Below are 24306 nucleotides of genomic sequence, written 5' to 3' on the forward strand. Positions count from 1 at the left end.
GAAGTCCTTAGATAGTTTATATTGGTGGAGAGCTGTTTTCAGGTGTTGGGGAATTTGGAATTTTTTTTCACATGGAAGCTGCAATAAAACGGTTTGGTAAATAGGAGTCTAATGCAATATTTTGAACTTCAAATTTTTAAGATAACTTATATTTTTTTGCTCGAAACTAAAACTACCGCCTAAAAAACCGTACTAAAAAAATAAATATGAAGAAGAAATAAATAAAATTTTACAACAATGTTACCAAAATTTACAGACAGATCAAGCCTAGGAACAAATTAAATCTGCCGTAGGAGAAGCTAGCGAGAAAATAGTTAAGTACGACTCCAAGAGACGTACAAACAAATATTGGTTTGACGAAGAGTGTCAGGCGATAGCAAAGGAAAAGAAGAAGATCAGACAACAAATATTATCAGATAATAGAGAGTGTAAAAGACAAGAATATAGAAAAATTCGAGGAAGATTGAAAGCTCTGTGTAGAAGAAAAAAGAGATACCGCAATGAGTTGAAATTAAAAGAGATAGAAGAGAAGTTTACCAAAGCCAGAAAGCCACTGTAGTTATACGAAAGGTAAAGACGGAAATTTAATTAGCGATCCGGCAAAAATACTGACGGAATGGAAAAAACATTTTGAAGAATTATTAAATGGTGAGGTGGAGCACGAAGCAGTAGACAACTGGACGGTTGGAGAAGATGCGATAGTTGAAAGGCAGCCTACAGAGGAGGAGGTGGTGACAGCAATACAAGAAATGAAAAATAACAGAAGTCCTGGTAAAAATGACATATGCATAGAAATGATCAAGTTTGGTAGAGAACAACTACAAAGAGAAATATATCAGCTACTAGTGCAAGTATTGGAAAAGGAAATAATGCCATCGGAGTGGTATGAGGCTCGCATATGCCCTCTGCATTAAAAAGGAGGCAAACTAAAATGTGACAACTATAGAGGTATTACTAGAGCCTTACTAGACACGGTATACAAAATCTTGGCAAGAATATTGAAAAATAAACTAAATTGCTATACGGAAAGAATCCTAAATGAGTATCAGGCCGGCTTTAGAAAGGACAGATCTACTGTAGACCAAATCTTCTCATTAAAGGAGATACAAACGACTTGTTATGAAGGTAAAGTTCCCCTGCATGTTTTGTTTGTGGATTTTAGACAAGCATATAATAGAGTCGATAGAGTCAAAATATATCGAGCAATGGAACATTTGGGTATACCAAAGAAACTGATCCGGCTAGGTAAAACGACACTTAATAACTCTACGTGTGAAATTGCTTGGCAGAGTCACATATCAGATTAATTTACGGTTGCAAAAGGCTTGAGACAGGGAGATTCTTTATTCACTACATTATTTAATTTAGTGTTAGAAACTGTAATCAGAAAATGTAGCATGAAGGTGGAAGAAACGATCATGAAAAATGAGCACCAGTGCTTGGCATTGGCTGACGATCTAACGATCCTAGCAAAAACCGAGAAAGAATTAAGAGGAGTTGAGTTGTGAAGAAAATTATTGAAGAAGCACAGAAATTCGGATTGGAACTAAATGAAGACACAACCAAATATATGATTATAGGAGGGACAGAAGAGAAAAAAGGAGACTTTAGTGTGAGGTCTGTAAGTGGTAAAACCTATAGTTTTAAAAGGGTGGACAAATTTGAATACCTAGGTGTAGTTTTCGATGAAAATGGAAAAGAGCAATGGGAGCTCGAAGCCAGAATAGCAAAAGGGAATAAAAAATTAGGTAGTTTAAGAGCCCTACTGAACTCAAAATACGTTTCTAGACAAGGTAAACTCAGAATATATATAACAGTAATTCGACCCACAGTAACATATGCCGGTGAGACATGGACATTAAACAAGAAGGAAGAGGATACTCTGGAAAGATGGGAAAGGAAAATATTGAGACGCATATTCGGAGAAAGGAAGATCGAAGATGGTTGGGAGAGAAGAACCAACAATGAATTAATGGCTTTATACAAAGAACCTACCATTACCAAGTTCGTCAAGTCACAAAGAATCAGATGGTTGGGACATGTGGAAAAAATGGCAGCAAACAGAATGCCCAAACTAGTAATAATCAGAAAACTATTCGGCCCCAAAAGAAGAGGTAGACCCAGAACGAGGTGGATTAGTAAAGTGGAGGAAGACCTTAAACACGTGAAGGTGAAGGACTGGAAAAAAAAGCACAAAATAGAAGCGAATGGAGAAATATTGTCCACCAGGTCCTTCAGAGTAGTTAAGAATGTTGTATATACATATTTAAGTTAAAGTTTTGTTTAAAATAATTGTAATTAGTTACTATTGGTATAATGTTTTTAAAAAAATGCCCTAGGCGTTAACGGCCTGTTGTGCGTATAAATAAATAAAACTACCGCTAATAGTTAAACTGTTACATTTTTGGTATAGGTATACCGATTTTCTTGCAAAAATGAGATTTTAAATTAAATTTTTGAATCGTTAAAATATAAGTGGACTCACCTTTTTATTACAATTAGTACAGAAAACACTTTCATTGTCTATAATCTTCATTTCACTGTTGCCACCAACCCAACTCTGCAATAGACTTGATTTTTGTTTCGGTACTTTCGGCATATTTTCAAAATAGAAATTATTTTTATTTTATAAGCACAATATTCACGATCACCAGTTGCTTTGCCAGCTGGTAGAGAGAATTTAAAAACGAATTTACTGTATAATACCTACCTGCATGTTGGCCCTATTTTTCTAAAAAATAATTCCCAGATGGGTTTTCCCAAACAATTGTAGATTTAGTAGATATTTGTAAGAAAATTATTTCGTATTTACCTTACCTAGTACCTGCTATAAATATTTCCAAGAAACTATTATCTAAATATGTATAGAAAACCGTTTTATTAATGAGTTTTTTTTTAAATATGTGGCAATATGCCCTTAATCAAGTAAATATGAATAGCATATGCATTTATAAAGAAACCCACAAATATGCTGCATATATATGTACATGCATTTTGCATATAATCCAGTCTCTAGTTATGAGATACATGTGTTAACATAGAATACGGGATCTCATCCAGTCCAGCCGAGGATTTTTTTGAGATATCTTCAATTAAACTTTTTATTTCGTCATCACTAACAGGATAAAGGAAAAGGGAGTGTTGACTGAAAGATTCTGCTATCTCATGAGGGTCATCCACAGAAATTCCCAAATTATTTTTAAATTTACTTGGGTATTTAAAACAGTTTCGATTTTTACCTCCGACAGTGTTTAGATTTATGAAGCACCAAGCCTTAGGCGTACTATTCTGCGCATTTATCATTTTATTATTAAAATAAGTTTGCTTGGCTAACTTAACTTTGTATTCATGATTTTTTTTAGAATGGTATACCGTATTCTGAGCTCATGACTTTCTGAATATTTTATAGATCTGAAAATATCTCTAATAAAATCTCCGTCATTTATTAAATTATAAGTCAACCAGTCCTTATTTTTAGACTGTTTAGAAAATCGTCTAGTATCCACCGTTTGAAAAGGAAATGCTTTATCGAATACTTCCATAATTTTTTCATAAAATGTACAAAACTTGTTATCCGAAGATAGATGTGAGTCTAGAAACCACCAAGATTCCCTAGAGAGCAATTGATTAAAATAATTAATATTAAAAGTGCTATTAAAATCACGTTTATAAACAATATTATCCCCCGAAAAAGTAGCATTAAAGTTGTATTCAACTTTCTGTAAAAAATTATCACTCACATCGGCATATACTGTAACGAACACATTTTGCCTACCACATGTGGTATTATTTAAAGGGGTGGAAAATTGGGGACAGAAACTACTGGGGTGGAGATAGCGCAAGCAAAACAATAGTTTCTTGTGCGAACGGCACTCAGGGTTTGTTAGGAGAGCTGGGGTCGTGGATAAGTAAATGACAAGGGGTTTGGATTGGGGCAACTACAAAAATATGAAACAAAAGGTCATGAATCTCTTGGGACAAACAAAACAAAACACAGAAAGGAAACAGGAAACACCTCTAGTAATTTAAAAACGACGCCACTTCGAGGTACCTAATTATAACCATTACAACAGCTAGTTGTAACTATCGAAATAATTATTAGAAATGCAAAACATATCTTTCTCAAATGAAACTCAAAAAAGGGTTAGTTAAAAAAATAAACAAAATGTTAAAAAAAGTTAAACATTTATTGTTGTGTCACCACAAACAGTTACAAAAATAAGACAATGCAAAAATATTACATCAATAGTCGTAAAATACAAAAAAAAACTTACATGTCATCCATTTACAAACTCTAGGAGTTGGAGATACTACACAAATTTACAAAAAAATTGTTACTGCAAGAGAGGTTAACCCTTTTTTTTTAAAACCGAAACAAACTAATAAAAAAATAATAGAGCTAGCTGTCATACGTTAACATTAAGTTTAAAAAGCTAAAAACAAATAAAATAACAGCTAAAGTCAAAACCCAAAATTTATAATTTTAAATATTACAATTTTTAAATTTTAACGAAAGCAAAATATTACTTAAAAAAATGTCTGTCTTTACTTTAAATTTAAACACAAAAAAGTTACCTTAATTCACCAAAAAATTGCACTAAAATTTCTGGAACCATAACTGGAGCTATAACTGGGGGTAGACATGGGCTTCACTCTATGTGCAACGAACAAACGAATAAATTTATCTTCATAATGCCAAAAAGCCTGGGGTGACAACCAGGGAGAAACAAAACGAGGATGGAAACGACTAGATACAAATTCAAACGAATTGTCCGAAATTAACGAATTTGTCCTCCTAGGCCATATATTTGGCCATTTAATTTAATAAAGCGATAGCGGCTTTCGCTAAAAGATTTTATCTTTTACACATTTCGCATAGCGCAAAGGATACAGAAAACGATATCATATTGTTTTCGTTCACGGCCGCCAAAGCAGGCGGCGCCTTTGTAAGCTACTACTGTTGTAGTGAAGTTTTGGGAGACATTCGTTGGACTTTCCGAGTTTGAATTTGTATCAGCCCAAGTGTCTGATGAGGCTGGGATAGGCCGAAATGATCATAACACTTTATTGATACCGATTCGAGCACGGGAAGTTTAACGAATTTGTCCTCCTAGGCCATATATATATATATATATATAAATATATATATATATATATATATATATATATATATATATATATATATATATATATATATATATATATATATATATATATGTTTGTTTTGAGGTTTCCGCGGGAGCTATATGTGCTGTCACTATTTTTCCGGGTTTGACTCCGCGTTGTAAAATGCTGGTTTTCTTGAAAACCATTGTTTTGGCGACGTTTCGGCAAGGTCTCACTTGCCATTCTCAAGCCTGGTGGATCTACTTCTCGTCGTTACTCGATTAGTACTGGACTTAGACCACTATCAGCTCAAGGCTGCCAACCCTGGCATATCCTATATATATATATATATATATATATATATATATATATATATATATATATATATATATATATATATATATATATATAGGATATGCCAGGGTTGGCAGCCTTGAGCTGATAGTGTCAATACCAAATTCTGTATTGCTCCTTAGTTTTATAAAAGTTTACTTCTAATTTGGAAAATTAAATACTAGATTTAGTGCTGTCTGGTGAAGTTGAATGTCGTGATTATTTTGAATCGCTTGGATTATGTTTTCAAAGTAATGATCAACTATTTATAAAAAACAAATATTTTGAGATTCTGAATCAGCTGATTTTACTGACAACCTGTTTACCAACTTTCAATAAAACATCAATTTAAACTAAATACTACGAAATTCGGCCCCCTACATATAGGCAGCACAAATTACAGGCTGTTTGTTTATTTACTTTATGGTGTGCCCATATTTTATACACAAGTTATTGTAATTACTACATAGCAGCTATATTTAGAGATAACTCAATGAATAATCGAGAAATAACTGATTTTTTTACTCCCAAGCCTAACCAAAAGAGACGAAAGAGTGAAAGTTCACCACAATTAAATAATATGGAAATGGATAGTATTAGTATAAATAAGGAGGAACTAAAAACAATTATTGAAGAACTTCTATATAAATCATTACACCTCGTTAACAAAAAATTGGAAAATGTATCCACTAAGGATGATGTAAACAGGCTGAGTCAGGACATCCAGTCATTGAGAGTAGAGAACCAACAATTAACATTAAAAGTTCAGATGTTAGAGGCTAAAGTATCTGGGATATCTGACGAGTTAGAAGAGTTGAAAGGGAGGGACACAGTTAGGGGAAGAATGCTAGAGGACCAAGAAGAAAGACAAAGGAGGAATAACCTTATTTTTAGAGGTGTTCGTCATTCTGGTAGAGAGCCTTGTGCTTTAGTAATTTCAGATTTTTGTAAAAACTTTTTAGGTATTGAAGATCAAGTTATGATTAATCGAGCACACCCACTTGGACCACCAAAGCCAAATGGACCCATAATAGCTCATGTGCCGTGGGATACTGATATTTCTAAGATTCTGGGACAGACTAAAAAATTAAGAGGTACTGAAATTTACATTGACAGAGACTATACCAAAGAAGTCAGGGAGAAAAGATCGAGACTAAGAGCAATTATGAAGAAAATAAAAGAAAAGAATAATGAGCTGAAAATGAAACTGGTCTTTGATTCGTTATTGGTGGAATCAGTTAAGTACAGTTGGGACTCGAGGGATGGATTAAACTGTGGAAAGGATAATGGTATGAATCGTTTGAAGATGGACTGGAACGTCGATTTAAACTTCTTGTTTAATTCTCCAAGTATTAATAGTGATCCAGCAGAAGTGATGGATCATTCAGAGAATATAAATCAAGAAAACTCCAATATCCAGTCAGGGGAATCAGGAAGAGGGTTGGTGAACCAGATTTGATAGAGAGTGAAGATGATGATGTCGTGGATTTGGAACATGGAATGGCTGTTGGTAATATGGCTATTGGTAATGAGAGTTGGAACACAATAAAAATACTTATGTATAACGTAGCAGGTTTGAAATCAAAACTTAATCAAATAGGATTTGTAAAATATGTAAGTAACTTTGAAATATTTATATTATGTGAAACGCATGTAGAAACTGTATTTACTGATAAGGTTTTTAATAATAGATATAAGTTATATACACAGGCAGCTGTGAGATTTTCCAATTTTGGTAGAGCGAGTGGAGGGTGGTTGTGTGGTGTTAATCATAAGAACATAAGTTGAGGAAAGTGGATGGTCAAATGATTATAGATATAAAAGTAGGTGATGAAAAAGTAAGCATTATTCCAGTGTATATGAGGCCAGGAGAGTACTGGGCGGAGTGTTTTGAAAATGTTGAAAGGGTTTTAGTAGAAAATTTAGATCAGAATGTTGAAAATAGTTTAGTTGTAGGTGATTTTAATGCAAGGTTGGGGAAGGAAGGGATTTTAGGTGATGAGCTTGATGAAGATGGGGTATACAGAAGGACAAGCCTGAGTGAAAGGAGAGTTTCTAAAGATAAGTTTATTAATCATCATGGGAAAAAGATAATTGGACTATGTGACGACTTTAATTTGGTTATTTTGAATGGTAGAACAAAAGGCGATATAGAGGGGGAGTACACATTCTTAGGGCCGTTAGGCAGTTCTGTCATAGATTTTGCATGTGTATCAAGACCGATGTTAAATTTAGTAGATAATTTTTTTATAGGTTGTGAATATTATTCTGACCATATGCCTCTAATAGTGGAGCTGACCTTCGGTAATGACGGCCAGGGATCAACTAGTAAAGTTTTGCTACTGCTTCCTAAAATTACTTGGACCCAAACTGATTCGGAAAAATATAAAGAAAGAATGTCTTGTGAAATGAATAGGGTGAATGAGTGGACTGATCAACCGGAGACAACTTTAGAGTTACTACAGCAACGTATAAAAAAGTCAGCACACAAGGGAGAATGTAAGCTTTTTAAGGCAAAGGAGGAGTGTAAACAAAGCCAGCAATGGTTTGATGGTGAGTGCGCAAGAAAGAGGAAGCAAGTAATGTCATATCTCAGAGTATCTAGAAAAATTAGCTCAACTTATGCAACAAACATATACAGGAATGTTAAACAGGAATACAAACACCTTTGTGACTTTAAAAAGAAAGAATTTTATAAGAATGCTGCATTGGGTTTAAGAAATACTAAAAATTCAAAAGAATTTTGGAAGGCTGTTGGACCATTGTTCGGCCAAAGTTCGGCCATTGGGGAAGGTGTTAACTTAAATAGTTTACTGCAACATTTTGCAAGACATTTGAATACGGAGATAACAGCAGATCCTGTGTTGTATGCAGAACCGTTTATCCTCAATGAACATTTAGACCGGCCGTTTAGTATGGAAGAACTTCAAATAGCATTGGATTCTTTAAAACCAAATAAAGCACCAGGAGTGGATAGAATTGCTGCTAAGTTCTACAAGTTTCTTCCAGAAAACGGAAAAGTGCTTGTACTTGGGCTTGCTAATAATTTTTTCGTCAAACCAAACTTTCCTCGGGGATTTTATGATGCAATAATTTTTCCTCTTTATAAGAAAGGAAATATGGAAAGTGCAGAAAGTTATCGAGGTATTAGCTTCTTAAATGCAGTAACCAAACTCATTGTGGCATTGACTTTAACCAGACTTACCTCGTGGGTACAAAATAATAACATTTTAAATGAGTTTCAGGCAGGATATAGAACTGGCTATTCAACTATAGACAACATTTTGAATCTTACGAGTATAGTAAACATCCAACATGCACGGGGAGTAAAAAATGTTTATACATTTTTTGTGGACTTTAGTGCTGCCTTTGATACAGTTGATCGATGGGCCTTTTTTTACAAGTTGAGTCGCTTAGGATTATCTACTAAAGTGCTGAATTTGTTAAAAAGTATGTTCGCAAGTACAAAATCGGCAGTCTGGTCAAGGGAAGGTATATCTGAATGGTTTGACTGTAATTTAGGAGTAAGACAGGGATGTCTTTTAAGTCCATTACTGTTTGCGCTTTTTGTGAATGACCTGCATGACGCATTGGGAGGCGGTTTGGAGATAAATGGTTTAATTATAAGACTTTTATTATATGCAGATGATTTGGTTTTGATGGCAATCAATCCGAAGGTGCTACAGCGGATGATTAATGAACTGGAAAAATACTGTAGGATGTGGAATCTAAAAATCAATTTAGATAAATCCAAAATTCTTGTATTCAGAAGAGGAGGTGGTGTGATCAGGGAATCTTGGAAGCTGAATGATCGAGTATTAGAGGTAGTGAATAACTATAATTATTTGGGAATGATACTAACACCCAAGTTGTCGTTTAAAGCTCATCTAAAAAAGCGCCAGAGTTTGGCAAAAGTAGCGATTCACACGGCTTGGAGTAGGTTAGTGTCTAAGGCTGATATACCCTTTTTGGCTAAAGTAACAGTGTATGAGTCGGTGATAACATCAATTTTGACTTATGGGTCTCAGGTATGGGGTCTTTTTGAGTACGATGAGGTGGAAATAATCAGAAGATTTTATATAAAAAAAATGTTCTCTTGTCCAAGGTATTGTCCTAACTTTATGTTAGATTTGGAGACAGGTATTGCTAGAGTCAGCCTATATACAATGAATTTACATCAAAAATATGTTAAAAAAATACTAGGATATTCGAGTGATAGGTTGCCAAAATTTCTTTTGAAAGAAATGATAAGAGCAAGGTGTGGCTGGTGGAAAGATTGGATGAGCATGGGAGACAAATTTGGAATTGAGGTAAGGTGTGAATGGGAATGGAGAGAAAGCTGGCCTAGTATGATTGAGAATATGATAGAAAAAAAGAAGGAGGAGATACAGCGTCAGGCTGAGAATAGGGCACTCGAATCAAATTTTTGTGGACACTACAAAGAACTGCGAGAAGAAGGAGTAAACATGCATTATCTACTGGAAATGGAAAATTTTGGGGACATTCGATGGCTCTTCAGATTAAGATGTGGAGTTCTATATTTGAATGATCGACCTGGCAGAAATGATAAAAGAAGGTTTTGCTCAATGTGTAACACGAAGGAAAGGGAAGATGTGATACATTTTTTGGGAAAATGTTCGGTGTTGAGACATATTAGGTTAAAGTGGTTGGGTAGACATGAACTTAGTAGAGTGGAAGTAGTTACAATGATGAGACAGGGAAAGGCTGAGTTAGCAGGTTATTGTAGGTAAGCATGAGCGTATAGGTATGAGTTAGTGAGCCTATTTAATTACTAAATCTATTAGCATGGTGTTATTTCATTAGTATTAAAATATTAAAATTAGTATTAATAATTTGTTTGCGAATAGCTATTATCTTTTCATCTGTCTTGTCTATCTTGACTATCTTGTTATTATTATTATTATATCAACAGCTTTCACCCCCTCTAAGGGACACATTTAATCATTTAAATGCAATATATACCTTACTGTTATACTTTGTTATTACTGTTTAGTCTAGGGCGAAGTGCTACTTAGTAGGATATACACATTCAGTTTATTACTTACATTTATATGAATATTTACTTAATTTATTTTTTATTAATTTTAATGAACTTGTTAGATGTAATGAGCCTTAGTGTAATTTTTTGTATATTAATTAGGGAATAATATTAGTTTGCCAACCCTCCTGATGGCATGTGCCAAGGAGAACAAATGTCACTAAAAGAGAAAATTGTATTTTTTTAATGAGAAATAAAAAGACATTATTGATTGATTGATTATATATATATATATATATATATATATATATATATATATATATATATATATATATTAATGTGATATTAAGTCAGAGGTGCGCCAAGCAATTAATTAGCTAATTAATTAATTAATTAAACTTATTTAAATGACGCAACTATGATTTTATCACACTATTTAATTCTCTTATCTCAGGGTTATATTCGTGCTTCAATATCTATGCTTTACATATGATAGGTAAGGTCTAAGGAATATCGGAATAATAAACATATATGATACAAAATTATATATTGAAATAAAATTCACACTCAAATATCTTCAACAAAAAATATCTCATATAATGATTATCAAAATTTTGTTCTACGTACGTAAACCTTTAAAAATTAATGTTATATACTATATAAATTAAAATTTCAAATCAAAATTGTTGTTCTATATCTCCTGATAAATATTTCTATCTTTTCTGAAACAATTAAAAAAAAAACTTTGTTGATAAAGAAAAACTGACGAATGGTAAAAAAACTATCTCTCTGATGATGAGTTGTCTAAATCCTTGTTCCTTGTAGCCTACACTATCTATTCTTAGCAGTTCCCTAGGTAATCAGCAATCTTACAACAAATTATTGCGAGCCTCTCGTGTTCAATGATCTCCTTCAGATGCACGTATCGTTCAAAAAGATGCTAGCCTCTTCTCCTCTCAATAAACTGAATCTCTCGTTCCGGCCTAAACAGTGACTCTTGGAATATATAAGTAGAAAAGTATAACTTACAATATTTTTCTGGATCAGCTTCCGTCAGATACACTAACTCCAAGAAAACTCACAAACATTCACTTCTAATGCTTACTATCACTTGAGTACCACCAGAGAACAAAGACTGTTCGCCTTGCACCTTTGGAAAACAACTGATTATCTTTTTTCCCTCAAAAATCTAGCTAAACTCTCATCCCTACATAAATATCCCACTTTTTCCATTCTCCGCCAATCAAAGTTCGTCATATTTATCCCCATCTACCATTTATATAACAAACAACAATTTTACCTACAATTATAACTTTCCTAAAAACTATTAACATGCTAATCGTTTCTACAAATTCTTAAAAACTAACGCAGAATTATACATTTTAAATATTTCGATTCTATTGTCTTATTCACCGTATCGGCGTACAAGTATATTTGGAAAATCCACTCGCATTGTTCCATTATTTCACTACGTTCACTCAAATATATTTTACATATAATTTTATCATATTTTATTATAATTTATGCATATCTTTAAATTTTGTTTACTACAGGTAATCCAAAGATAATGGACTTTCATTTCTTCGAAATATCTTTTATAGTTTATCAGTTGAAATATTTTGAATTATTATATTTTATACTTTGAAATATATTAAGAGCAAACTAATATTATTTTCTATTTTTACATAGCATAACAACTCTCCAGGATATCTTGAAAATTTATTTAGATGGTCTATTTAGTAATTTTAATTTTATCTTTGGCTGATAAAATGAATCATAACAATATATATATATATATATATATATATATATATATATATATATATATATATATATATATATATATATATATATATATATATGGGGATTTCAATTTATCATATATACGAGGAGATTCCAATATAATACATATACGAGAGGATTTCAAAATACAAATCAAAGTACAAATCAAAAGTACAAATTAAAATTCAATTCAAAATACAAATTTTCTTCAAAAAAAAAATGCAAATGCTACAATGCAATAGAAAAAGATAAAAAATTAATATTTACATTGCAGAAAATATTATCAATCACAGTTTTAGAATCATTATGTATTCTAGTATATTCAAAAATACATTGATTTAAACCATAAGAGGTAAATACATTTTTTAATCTTAATGCATCTATATTTTGCACCTTTGGATCAAAATTTATATTGAAGTAACCACAGATGAAAATACTATTATTTTTGTTTAATATTTATCAATATTATCAATATTATCAATATTATCAATATTATCAATATTATCAATATTATCAATATTATCAATATTATCAATATTATCAATATTATCAATATTATCAATATTATCAATATTATCAATATTATCAATATTATCAATATTATCATTATTATCAATATTATCAATATTATCAATATTATCAATATTATCAATATTATCAATATTATCAATATTATCAATATTATATTATCAATATTATTAATATTAACAACCAGATTTAGCCATAAGGCTCACACTCCCTCTAAGGGGATAATTCACTTATCCCAGATACCTACTGTATCAAAAGGATTGAGCTCTGGTGGGACTTTTTCCATGTTATGGAGCCCTAGGTGACTTGGTATGTTGGAGTATCTTCCAAAAATTTTCGTACACATCTGGACGTCGCAAGGAGTAGGGATGGCGGTTTTTGACAAAACACCGGTTTTCGGTTATACCGGTTTTTTTTACTTACGGTTTAACCTGGCGGTTATAACCGGCCAAAAAAACCGGTTTTTCCAAAAACTGGTTTTCGGTTTTTTTAATCCAATAGGTTACAAGTTTGCACTTTCAGTTTGCTTCTGTATTTATAAAATAAAATAAAATTTGAATTATGGTTTTGTTTGGAATAATTAATGAGAATAATAATTATGATTGGGATCCAAAATAATAATTACCGTAAAAACCTAATAACCGGTTTTTACTTTAAAAATAAAAGGCCCGTTATAACCGGGACAAAAAAACAACCGATAAAACCGGTTATTGCGAAGTAAAAAAACCGGCTTTCGGTTAAAACCGGTAGATTTTTTCCATCTCTAGCAAGGAGTACAGCTTTCTGCATTAATATTATCAATAATATCATTCATATTTGGGGGTCCATTGAACATATAAAACAATAAAACCCCTTTAACGTTGTAGTTTCTTATTTTTTTAAACATAATCAATAACCCAAAAGGGAATTTGAGTTTTCTAACACAATTTTTAATTTATTAACACGTAGTGAAATGTTCAAAAAGTTTTCATATTTCAATCTCATTAGCTATAAAAATAAACTTGTTTCAGTTACATTTACACCTAAAAAGATGCAACAGTAATGATGCCCTAGATACCTGCGAAACATATAGTACTGTTAAATTAAATCATTTTTGCAAAATTCTTGTTGCTGATGATAAACCGTGGACTCCATTTAGAAAATTATTTAATCCACCACCAGGAGGATGCCCTCTTAGAAAGGTAAGCATTTAGTAAGGAGGTTTTTGATACATATTGTGTCTTCGTTTTTTTTATGATCAATCTTGCACAAAAATATTAAAGTAAAAATATCTTTATTTTATAATTTGTGGCAGATTGTTACATTTGTAAAGTACAATCTGTTCATCCTCCATGTTATTTTAAGCTCCAGGATGGTTTCCGACCGCCGCTCTGGAGGAGGAACGAAGGTTTTTCGATTCCATCCTCTGTTTGCTCGGGGAGTTATATACCTTCCGATTGCACGTTAACCGGGGGTTCTGCTGTAAGTAAGGTGCTACCGGTAGTGTAGAATACTTTAACAGCTCGAATTTATTACGTGAATGTATATATATATTTATATATATATATATATATATATATATATATATATATATTAATTATCTCATTATGTACAGCAACATAGCCGTCAAAATCGGCAGATAATTTAACAACTGCGGATAGAAGTACGAAACTATTATTATTAATTTTGTTTATAAGTTTTTCGAATATCGTATTAAGGGACTGTCCAAATGAGATTTGATTGTTAAATTTTTTCATGATTTTATTTTGTTTAAGTTCAATAGCTGTATTATGTGTTCTTAACATATCTAGTTGTGAATTATCGAGATTACCTTTTTTCTGTTTTCTAGTTATTTTGTGTAAATTGTCTATAGCTGGGTCATATAAGTGATTATACTGGAAATACAATGACGACAGAAGTCCATTTTTAATGGGGATTTTAAATATTAAATAGGATCTCTTTCTAAGGTTTCTTCTAATTTTTGTAAATTTATGTGTAAGAAGTATCTGTGATAATGTAAGATTTCTCTGGATTTTCGAACTTCTTCGGCAAAATAACTGTGGGGTATTAACAAACAAATGTACTATTACGAATTAATAGTACTTAAATTAACAGAACTATTCCTTCGATAACTCTGGCGAGAAAAAATGAACTTTTACTGATTGGTGCAAATAATTATTAAAATTTAAATGGTTGCAATAAACAATCAAAGACAACTTATAGGTTTAGGTAAAACTAGGTAAAAACTTACCGCTGGGTCTAATTTACCATGGTTTGCACTACTAAACAACGAACGAAACCAATTCAATATGCGTGCATGGGTTCACTTGCCGGGTTACGTCTTTTCTTTTCAACGACTGGTGCTCTTCTGTTTTCGAGATATATTTCCGAGCCCCAACGGTACTATTAAGGGATCGGAAGAATACAGGGGAGGAAAAATGTATTGATTAATTTATACAACCATATTTGAATTTAAACATTCTCCCCCCTTTAAAGGTCATAAGGTCTTTAAAAAACAAAACGAATTCTAAATACTATCATTACTTAAACAACTAAAACGATAATTAATGCAAACAATTTCTATACAAATCTTAAACAAATATTCAAAACTTAAACTACAATAAAAAAATTAAAATGGTGGTTTCGTTGCGGTTATATTCATAAAAGCCGAACAAAACAAAATTAATAAAAACGTTGTAAAGCGGCCAAAAAGCTTCCGTGGTCAAATCACTAGCTAATTAAAGATTTAAAGCCTTTGTAGCGCAACATATAAATAGACACAAATAGGCCTTTTGAGTTCTAACTCCCCTGTAACGAGACATGGTTATCAAAAATGGTCCACCATAATCTAACCCACAAATCGAAAAGGGTTTAATGGCACCAAGACAAAATTTAGGCAAATTACCCATAGGGGGTTGTAAGTTTTTAGGAGATTGTTTCCAACATCTAATACATTTGGACAATACCGAATTAACGGCTTGTTTAGAATACATTATCCAAAACCTTTGACTAACCAAAACCTGATTACTCTTAAATCCAGCATGTAAATACTTCTCATGATAATGAAGAACTAGAAAAGTAGTAAGGCGAGATTTTTTTGGTAACAAAAATGGGCGTTTTGCTTCATACGATAACGAAGACTGAGATAGACGACCACCTACTCTTAAACACTGAGTACTATTATCTAAAAATACTCCCAACTTACGAAATGGTTTTGGAAAAGAATTTGATTGAAGATGTTCTTCAAAAAACTTCTCCTGTGTAAATCTGACAAGAATAATCAACGAGTCTTCTAATTTTACGAAAGTCAAGGGTCCTGACCGTTTCGACCTTTTAGAACGAGAGTTGTGCGCGAATCGCAACATAAAAGCCAAAATTCTTTGGATCGAGGTAAAAGACGATTTATTTTTCAGCAAACAAGACAAAAAATGTTCCTCACTAGTGGAAACAAATACTAAAGCTTTCTTTATCTCTTCCAAAGAGGATTTTTCCTGCAATGAGGGAGGAACCTCTGGAAAAATTAATGGAATATTATACAAAAACGAAGGACCTGTTAACCAGTCTAATTTTGATAGAAAAGCGGCGGGTAGCATGCCTCGCGAAGGCGCATCGGCTGCATTATTTCGAGATTCGATATAATGCCAAGAATAATTTTGACTATGGGACTGGATATACGAAATGCGATTTGCGACGAAAGTTTTGAATCTCGAGGGGGAACTTTTAATCCAGTGCAATACGATTTGCGAATCTAACCAAGCATACACATTTTGAAATATTATATGCTTCCACGACTTTAACACAAACGACATAAGTTTTACCAAATGAGCAGCTAACAATTCTAATTGAGGTATAGTAATCTGTTTTATAGGAGCTACTTTCGATTTGGCACACAGTAAATTAACTTGAACTAGGTTACGAGTATCAATACTACGAATATAAACGACACAAGCATATCCCTTTTCACTAGCATTGGCAAATCCATGAAGCTCTAAGATGGGACATGAGGAAATATTCAAAAAACGAGGAATTTTGAACTGTGAAATAAGAGATAGTTCGCTCTTATATTGCTCCCATACACGAATTATTTCCGAAGGAGGGCGATCATCCCATTTAAGACCGGTTGCCCAAAGTTGTTGGATTAAATGTTTAATAAAAAAGGTAATAGGTGTTAAGTAACCACAAGGATCATAAATTCGAGCTAATTCGGACAAAAACGATCTTTTGGTACAAGGGACGTCTTGCAATTTAACTGAAAATTGAAAGACGTCGGACTGTTCAATCCACTTCAAACCAAGGATTTTTAATGAAGGACCATTTGCTTCTGGATCAAAATTAATGGAGTGAGGATTAATATGGGATTCAGGAAATTGCGACAACAATTTGGGTTCATTCGAACACCATTTCCGTAATTCAAAGCCTCCTAACTTTAACAAAGCGACTAATTCATCAACTAAAGTTTGTGCTTCTTCGAGAATCAAAGCACCAAAAACCAAATCATCAATATACGAAGCATGACGAATAAGCGAGACGGCTTTAGGAAAACGAGAGCCTTCGTCTAATGCTAATTGTTGAAGAGTTCTTAAAGCGAGATACGGCGAAGATACTATTCCAAAAGTAACGGTTAATAAACGATATTCCTAAATATCTTCAAGGCTAGAAAATCTCCATAACACACGTTGATAATCCGTGTGGCCAGGAGCGACTAAAATATTACGATACATCTGACGAATGTCCGCACACAGCGCAAAACGATTAAGTCTAAAATTCAACAAAAGCGACACTATGTTCTGTTGCAGCTTAGGACCGACCAGTAAATAGTGGTTCAAAGATTTGCCACGACTGGGACTTTTCTGAGACGCATTATACACAACTCGAATTTTATTTGAAACACTATCTGGTTTCACAACGCAATGATGTGGAATATAATACTTTCCCCTTTTCTTTTCGGCATTAGGGACTAACTGCATATGACCTAAATCAAGATACTCCTGCATATGAAAAGAATATTCTTTTTTCAAACTTGGTTGACGAGATAAGCGCCGTTCTAATGATAGCAGTCTATTTAAAGCAATATCATAGCTATCTTGCAAACAAGGCGGCGATTCACGAAAAGGTAAAGACACAACATATTTACCTGAGACGTCCCGATTATGCGTTTCTCGATAAATGTTCTCGCACAGAGCGTCTTCTGGTTCTGAAACTGGCTTTTCCGGTATGTTTTCCAGTTCCCAAAATTTCGATAACGAAGAATCTAGTGGGTCTTCAATATTTGAAAGACAAACAAGCGAAGTCGACGAAAGGTTAGGTGTGCTAGTAGGTCCTAACAAAATATAACCAAAAACGGTATTTAGGGCATCTGGTTGTCCCGCTTTACCTTCAATTTTACCTTTTAACAACACCTTCGAAAATATGCTACAACCAGTTAACAAATCAATAGATTGACTACAGTTAAATTCGGGATCAGCTAACTTTAAATTTTTAATATAATTCCACGTCGATATATCAATTTTGGTGCTCGGCAAATCCGAGCAAACCCGATCTGTAATAATAGCCTCCAAGTGAAACACCGGTGACTCCTGATGACGAGGTTGGATAGAAAAACTTATTTGACCTTGATTCAGTTTCATTTGCATCGAATTGAGTCCGTTAACTTCAAATGAACAAGGAGTTTTAGGCCAGCCTAATCTACTGACAGCTTTGCGACTAATGAATGAACTCATTGAACCTGAATCTAGAAGACATCTCAAGGGCTGTTTACACCTCTTACTATCAATCGCGTGAACTAAAACGGTACCGAGCAAGATTTCCTTTTTTGTTTCGTTTTTCTTCCCTACAAAACTAGCAGCACAATGTGATATTTCAGGCGAATTTTGTTCGACTCCCGATGCCCCTGAATTATTAGTATTTTCTGTGGACGACTGACTATTGGAACGATTTCTATCAAAGTGCAACAAACTATTATGAAGGTGACTATTACATTTACTACATTTAAAGGCCTTTGGACACGACTTGACAGAATGATTAGCCTGATTAAGACACGTAAAATACGAGGAAGATTCTTTACAAAATTGGTATCTTTCTTTTGGGGATTTTTTCAAAAACAACGAGCAATGGTTAAGAAAATGACTTTGTTTACATAAAGCACAACATATTGACGACGAATTTGTAACAAAGGATGAACTACTATTATGCCTTGACTCATTGGAATGTTTATAATGACACTTTGGCTCCGTATAAGTTGGGGCCCGCGACGATTTCTTAGATTCATTTACGCTACTATTCAAATTATCGTAAGCAATGTACTGAGTTTCAATAAACTCTACCAATTTTTGAAATGACGGGATTTTATTCGATTTGTTTTCTAACTCAAATAACTTTACTGAATCCGCGTCTAATTTCGACAAAAGTAAATTAAATTAATTTATATTTAAATGGGAATAAGCCACAATTAAAGGTTAAAATACGTTTATTGACGTTTCAATTCCCACTTCGGAAATCGTTCTCAAAATACAAACATTAGTAAATTAAACAAATTTTGTTTTTTGTTACTTAGTGAAAAATTCTTCTAATAATTTAATTTTATCTGACTCATCTATATTGACAATTCAGACATACCTTATACATTTTAAGTTTTGGACTAGCAAAGTTTTGGACTAGCAATGGGCTCTAGTTTATCTCCATTATTAGCCGATATATTTATGGAAGATTTTGAAACAAATATTATTTCTAAACAAAATTTAAAACCCTCAGTATGGTGGAGGTATGTAGATGATGTATTCTCAATATGGCCTCATGGATCAGAGTTGTTGGACACATTCCTAAATGATATAAACGATAAAGAAGAGACAATAACATTTACCATGGAAAAGGAATATAATAACACATTACCTTTTCTGGATGTTTTAATCTCTAAGAACGATACTCGATACGAAACTCAGGTGTATAGAAAACCAACACACACCTACAGATATTTAAATTTCAAATCAAATCACAATATTAATATTAATAAGGGAATTATTAAATCTTTATACGATAGAGCCAAAATTACTTGTTCTAACGAAAATTCGTTCTTGGAGGAAAAACATTTGTTAACAACTGTTTTATTAAAAAATGATTATCCTTTATCGTTTATAAATAAGGAATTTTCAACAATCGATCGAATAGAACAAAACAACTTAGAACGAGATCCTACAGCATATGCAAGGAATAATACGAGGAAAATAACAATACCATACATAAAAGGATTATCGGAAAAGCTTAAAAGGATAGGAAATAAATTCAACATTTCAACAACATTCAAAACAACAAATACGTTGAGATCTATTTTGTCCAAAACCAAACCTAACAATGAACAAGAAAGGACAAAGAATTGCATTTATAAAATACCTTGTGAATGCGATCAGTTTTATTTAGGTGAAACATCAAGACCATTAAATGTTAGAATAAGTGAACATCAATCCTATATTAAAAATAGAGAATTTGATAGATCTCAAATCTGTAAACACGCATGGGATAATGAACATAGGGTTCAATGGAATGATTCAAATATAGTCCTAAAAGAAACGGATGGTAAAAAGAGAAAAATCAAAGAAGCGGCTCTAATTATGCTAAATGAGACCAATTGTGTCGCGAATTCCTCGGCAGAATGTAGTAGGATCTGGTTACCCATATTGAAAGAGGAAGTTATTAAAAGAAAAATACCAGTATTGGTAAGTCAGTAACATATAGAGAATACATCATTTATGTTTTTTAAATAACAAACATATAAAATCGGAATTTGGTGTTTATTGAAGGTAAACTAAATGCACGATCAAATACTTACCATGTCGGGATAGTATTGTGAGGTTTTTTTCCTGGTTTTTCCCTCATAATTTACTATGGAATCACTAACAGGAGAATTTTACTGTCATCATGGCATGTATTTGTCTTTTTAAAGACGAATTACATGTTATGATCTTTTCTGACGGATATTCTCAAGTTAAAGTTGATTTCATGTAATCGAATGAACTATCTTATAAGTAAAGTCGTCCCAGGAACGCAACTCAACAATATTGGCAATATCATTTTAAAGTCGTCTACTTTAAAATGTATAAGGTATGTCTGAATTGTCAATATAGATGAGTCAGATAAAATTAAATTATTAGAAGAATTTTTCACTAAGTAACAAAAAACAAAATTTGTTTAATTTACTAATGTTTGTATTTTGAGAACGATTTCCGAAGTGGAAATTGAAACGTCAATAAACGTATTTTAACCTATAATTGTAGCTTATTCCCATTTAAATATAAATTAATTTAAAATGCCACAAGAAAATAGCTTCAGAACAATATTAAGTAAATTAAACATAATAAAGTCCCAATGTTCTGTCGGAAGACCGAATGTTTCCAATGCGGCTAAATTTTCTAAAAACGTGTCTACTAATTTAGCCAGATTTTTCGAATTAACTACCGATATTTTCTGTACGCCCAAGATCGCATCCCAATGCGCAGTCGCACAACGACGAACATTTGTGTAGCGTTTAACAATTAGGTCGTAAGCAATTTGATAATGATCGCTATTTATTGACAAATTACGAATCAAACTAAGTGGAGTCCCTTCTAAACATCCTTTCAAATACTTAAACTTTTCTACGTCTGCTAGGCCTGCGTTATTATGTACAACCGAATTATATAAGTCTAAAACGAACTAAACTCCTTAAAATCACGAATATTGATATATAAGCGAATATTTGATTGTGGAACTACTACCGATCTAAACGGTTCTGGAGTTTCAAATTGTGGCTCAAATAATTCCGCACTAAATAGTTTTATTTTATAAAATTGTTCCAAAAATAATTCCCGAACATTTTCTTCAACCCTCGTATCCGCGTCTGGCACAGAAAGAATATTACTAATAATATTAGTGTGATGTTCTAAGAACTCTTCGCGAATCGAATCTAATTCTTCTAGTATAATTTTAAATAAAGGGCGAATAGAAACGTCTGAAAGGGCCTTAAAACCTAAATCGAAAATTAACTGAATATCATTTAAAGCAGTTTTTCTTAAAAATTTGAGCTTCCTTTTCTTTTCTTCAAGTTTTTCCATTTTAACCCTTTAAACGCCGAATCATTAAAAACTGTAAACAAATTTCAACTATCCATAAAAAAGATGTTATTGGGATATCTTTTATAATTTTGTTTTGTGAAAAAAAAAAATAAAATGCTGTTTTTGAGAAAAAAACCATGTTCCCAAAATGGGAACGTTGGCATCTATAAGTCACAACATATAACAAAGTAATATCATTGCAGTAAAAACATATTTTATTCCATATATTATAACAAAACTAACAAAATTTAAAATAAAACTATAAATCTAATGTTACAAATAATATGTTAGCAAGGTGAGTGATATTTATCAAAACAAAAATTTTTATGTAGACGCTTTTCACATTTAGTACACTCTAAGCGTGTGTTTCTTTGGCATACAGTACATCTACCTTGTGATGTACTTTTAGAAATATGATTTATTCCATCAAATCGTATATCTCTAAGAACTGGACAAGTTGGACCACCTTTTCTTTTTCTTGAGCTTGCTCCAACTTTGATTAGCGCCATAGCAACATTTCTTCGAAAATCCAAATGAGTTATAGTACTTTCAGGATTTACGTGTTGGTAGAAACGGAATGCTGCTACCACCGCTAAATTTAAGGAGTGAGAAAATAAATTCCACCACCATTTTTTTGATCTTAATCTTGGACGATAACTAGCACACATTCTATCGCAAAGGTCGACACCACCCATTCCAAAATTGTACTTCTTGATCAAATTTGGTTGTGGAACTTCTTTTCTATTTTCAGATTTTACTCTTCTTGTCGCATTTTGGAGCGGACTGATGGAGAAATGATTGCTTGCTATTGTAACTGCAGCGTTGTCATTCCACTTGACGCAAATAACTGTACCATCGGATTTGTAATCAAATGTTCCCCGATCTTGCTTCTTTATTGTTTTTGATGATACCAATGGACATTTATTTATTCTGTTCTCACGCACAGTTCCACATGCCCGAATACCTCTATCACACAAGCTTGACAATAGTGAATAACTGGTGAAGAAATTGTCAAAAAATACATTATGGTTGTTGGGGTTCTCAATTACTTCTAACATTTTATTTACAACGTGGGAACCTAAAGGCATCTTTCTATCTATTGTTTTACCGCAGTATATCTCTAAATTATAGGGGAATCCATCTTGTCCGCATAACATCCATATTTTGAAACCGAATCGTATTGGTTTATTTTTTATGAACATCTTAGCCGAGTGATGCCCATGATACGGAATCATCGATTCATCTATGCTGAGATTTTCATGGAAAACTCCAAATTTTTTGAAGTTTTGTTTCAGCATATCATATAATTCTGCAACTTTTGCAACTTTATTACCAACTGGAAGGTTGGCATTATCACAAATATGAAGATAACGTTTTATAAGTCGGAACCTTTGCCGACTCATTATTTTCGAAAAAATTGGAGCCTGCATGTCATCTGCAGTAGACCAGTAATCATCCTCAGAAGGAACATGGTGATATCCGCTTATCAAAAGTAACCCCAAAAACTGACGAAGTTCTTCCTCAGAAACAGTAAAGTTGTGAATATTTTTATCTCTATGAGCGTAGAGTTCGGTATTATGACGAATAAATTGAACTATTTCAGATGTAAAAAATAATGAAAAAATTTCGAACTCAGATTTGCCCAAGTGTTCATCGCCTACTCTTGGTGGTGTGGAAGCTTGAGCTTGAATTCCAACCTTCTCACTCTTTTTCCATTTACGTTGAACCGATACATTTTCTTCCTTATCTTCGTCGGAAGATTCATAAGCGTGAATTTCTACTTCACCGGGTACTTCGTCTGGTATATCAGGAATATCTAACACCTGATCGTCAATAGTATCCTCGTCGCTTTCAGTACCTTGATCAGCTGAATCAGGTGGAAGAATAACAATATCCACTGGTTCTGCGGACGTTGAAGCTTCCACATCGTCGAGTGCATGTATTAGAAATCTATGCCTTCGTATAGATGATCTAAGTGTATAAAAATATATCTAAGTATTATGCTTTTTTTTGTTGCCACCAACTTACCCATAAAAACTTTTTGGATCCAAAGATATATCCATTTTTTCACTGAAATAAAACTAAAACTCAAAATTATTATAAACACCACGTGTTTTCTTCGTCGTAATGTCGTGACGACTAATCCAAGCCGTTACAATTACGCGCGGTCATTCTCTAGGGAACCTTGAATAACAGTGTTTCGCTGTTGCCAACGTTCCCATTTTGGGAACAATGAATGCTGAACGTGATATCTTTAGAAATAAGTTACGTAAATGTGTTTTTTGTAAATATTTCCTTTATATAATTCATTTACTGTATTTCTATTCAAAAATAAATCACAGTTTGGTACATATCGACTCCCAGTAACAACATTAGCACAAAAAAGCAAGTGATATGAATTTGGACGTCATTTTGCGCGGTTTCTAGATGAATCCCGTAAGTAAAAAAACATTTCAGCTAACAGAAAGTAAGAATGGGACATACAGAAAGCATATT

At 32.9% G+C, this 24306-nt stretch overlaps 1 protein-coding gene across 1 annotated transcript in view; it reads left to right on the forward strand.

Moving 5' to 3' along the window:
* The window catches only part of LOC140451921 (uncharacterized), a 115026-nt gene that overhangs the window by 67757 nt on the left and 22963 nt on the right, over positions 1 to 24306 (forward strand). Inside the window, exon 3 of the mRNA XM_072545888.1 lies at positions 13759 to 13929. Coding sequence (XP_072401989.1) covers positions 13759 to 13929 — 171 coding nt within the window. The remainder of the gene's footprint in view (positions 1 to 13758; positions 13930 to 24306) is intronic.

This window comes from Diabrotica undecimpunctata, chromosome 10 (assembly GCF_040954645.1).
Source record: "Diabrotica undecimpunctata isolate CICGRU chromosome 10, icDiaUnde3, whole genome shotgun sequence".
Taxonomy (NCBI): Eukaryota; Metazoa; Arthropoda; class Insecta; order Coleoptera; family Chrysomelidae; genus Diabrotica; species Diabrotica undecimpunctata.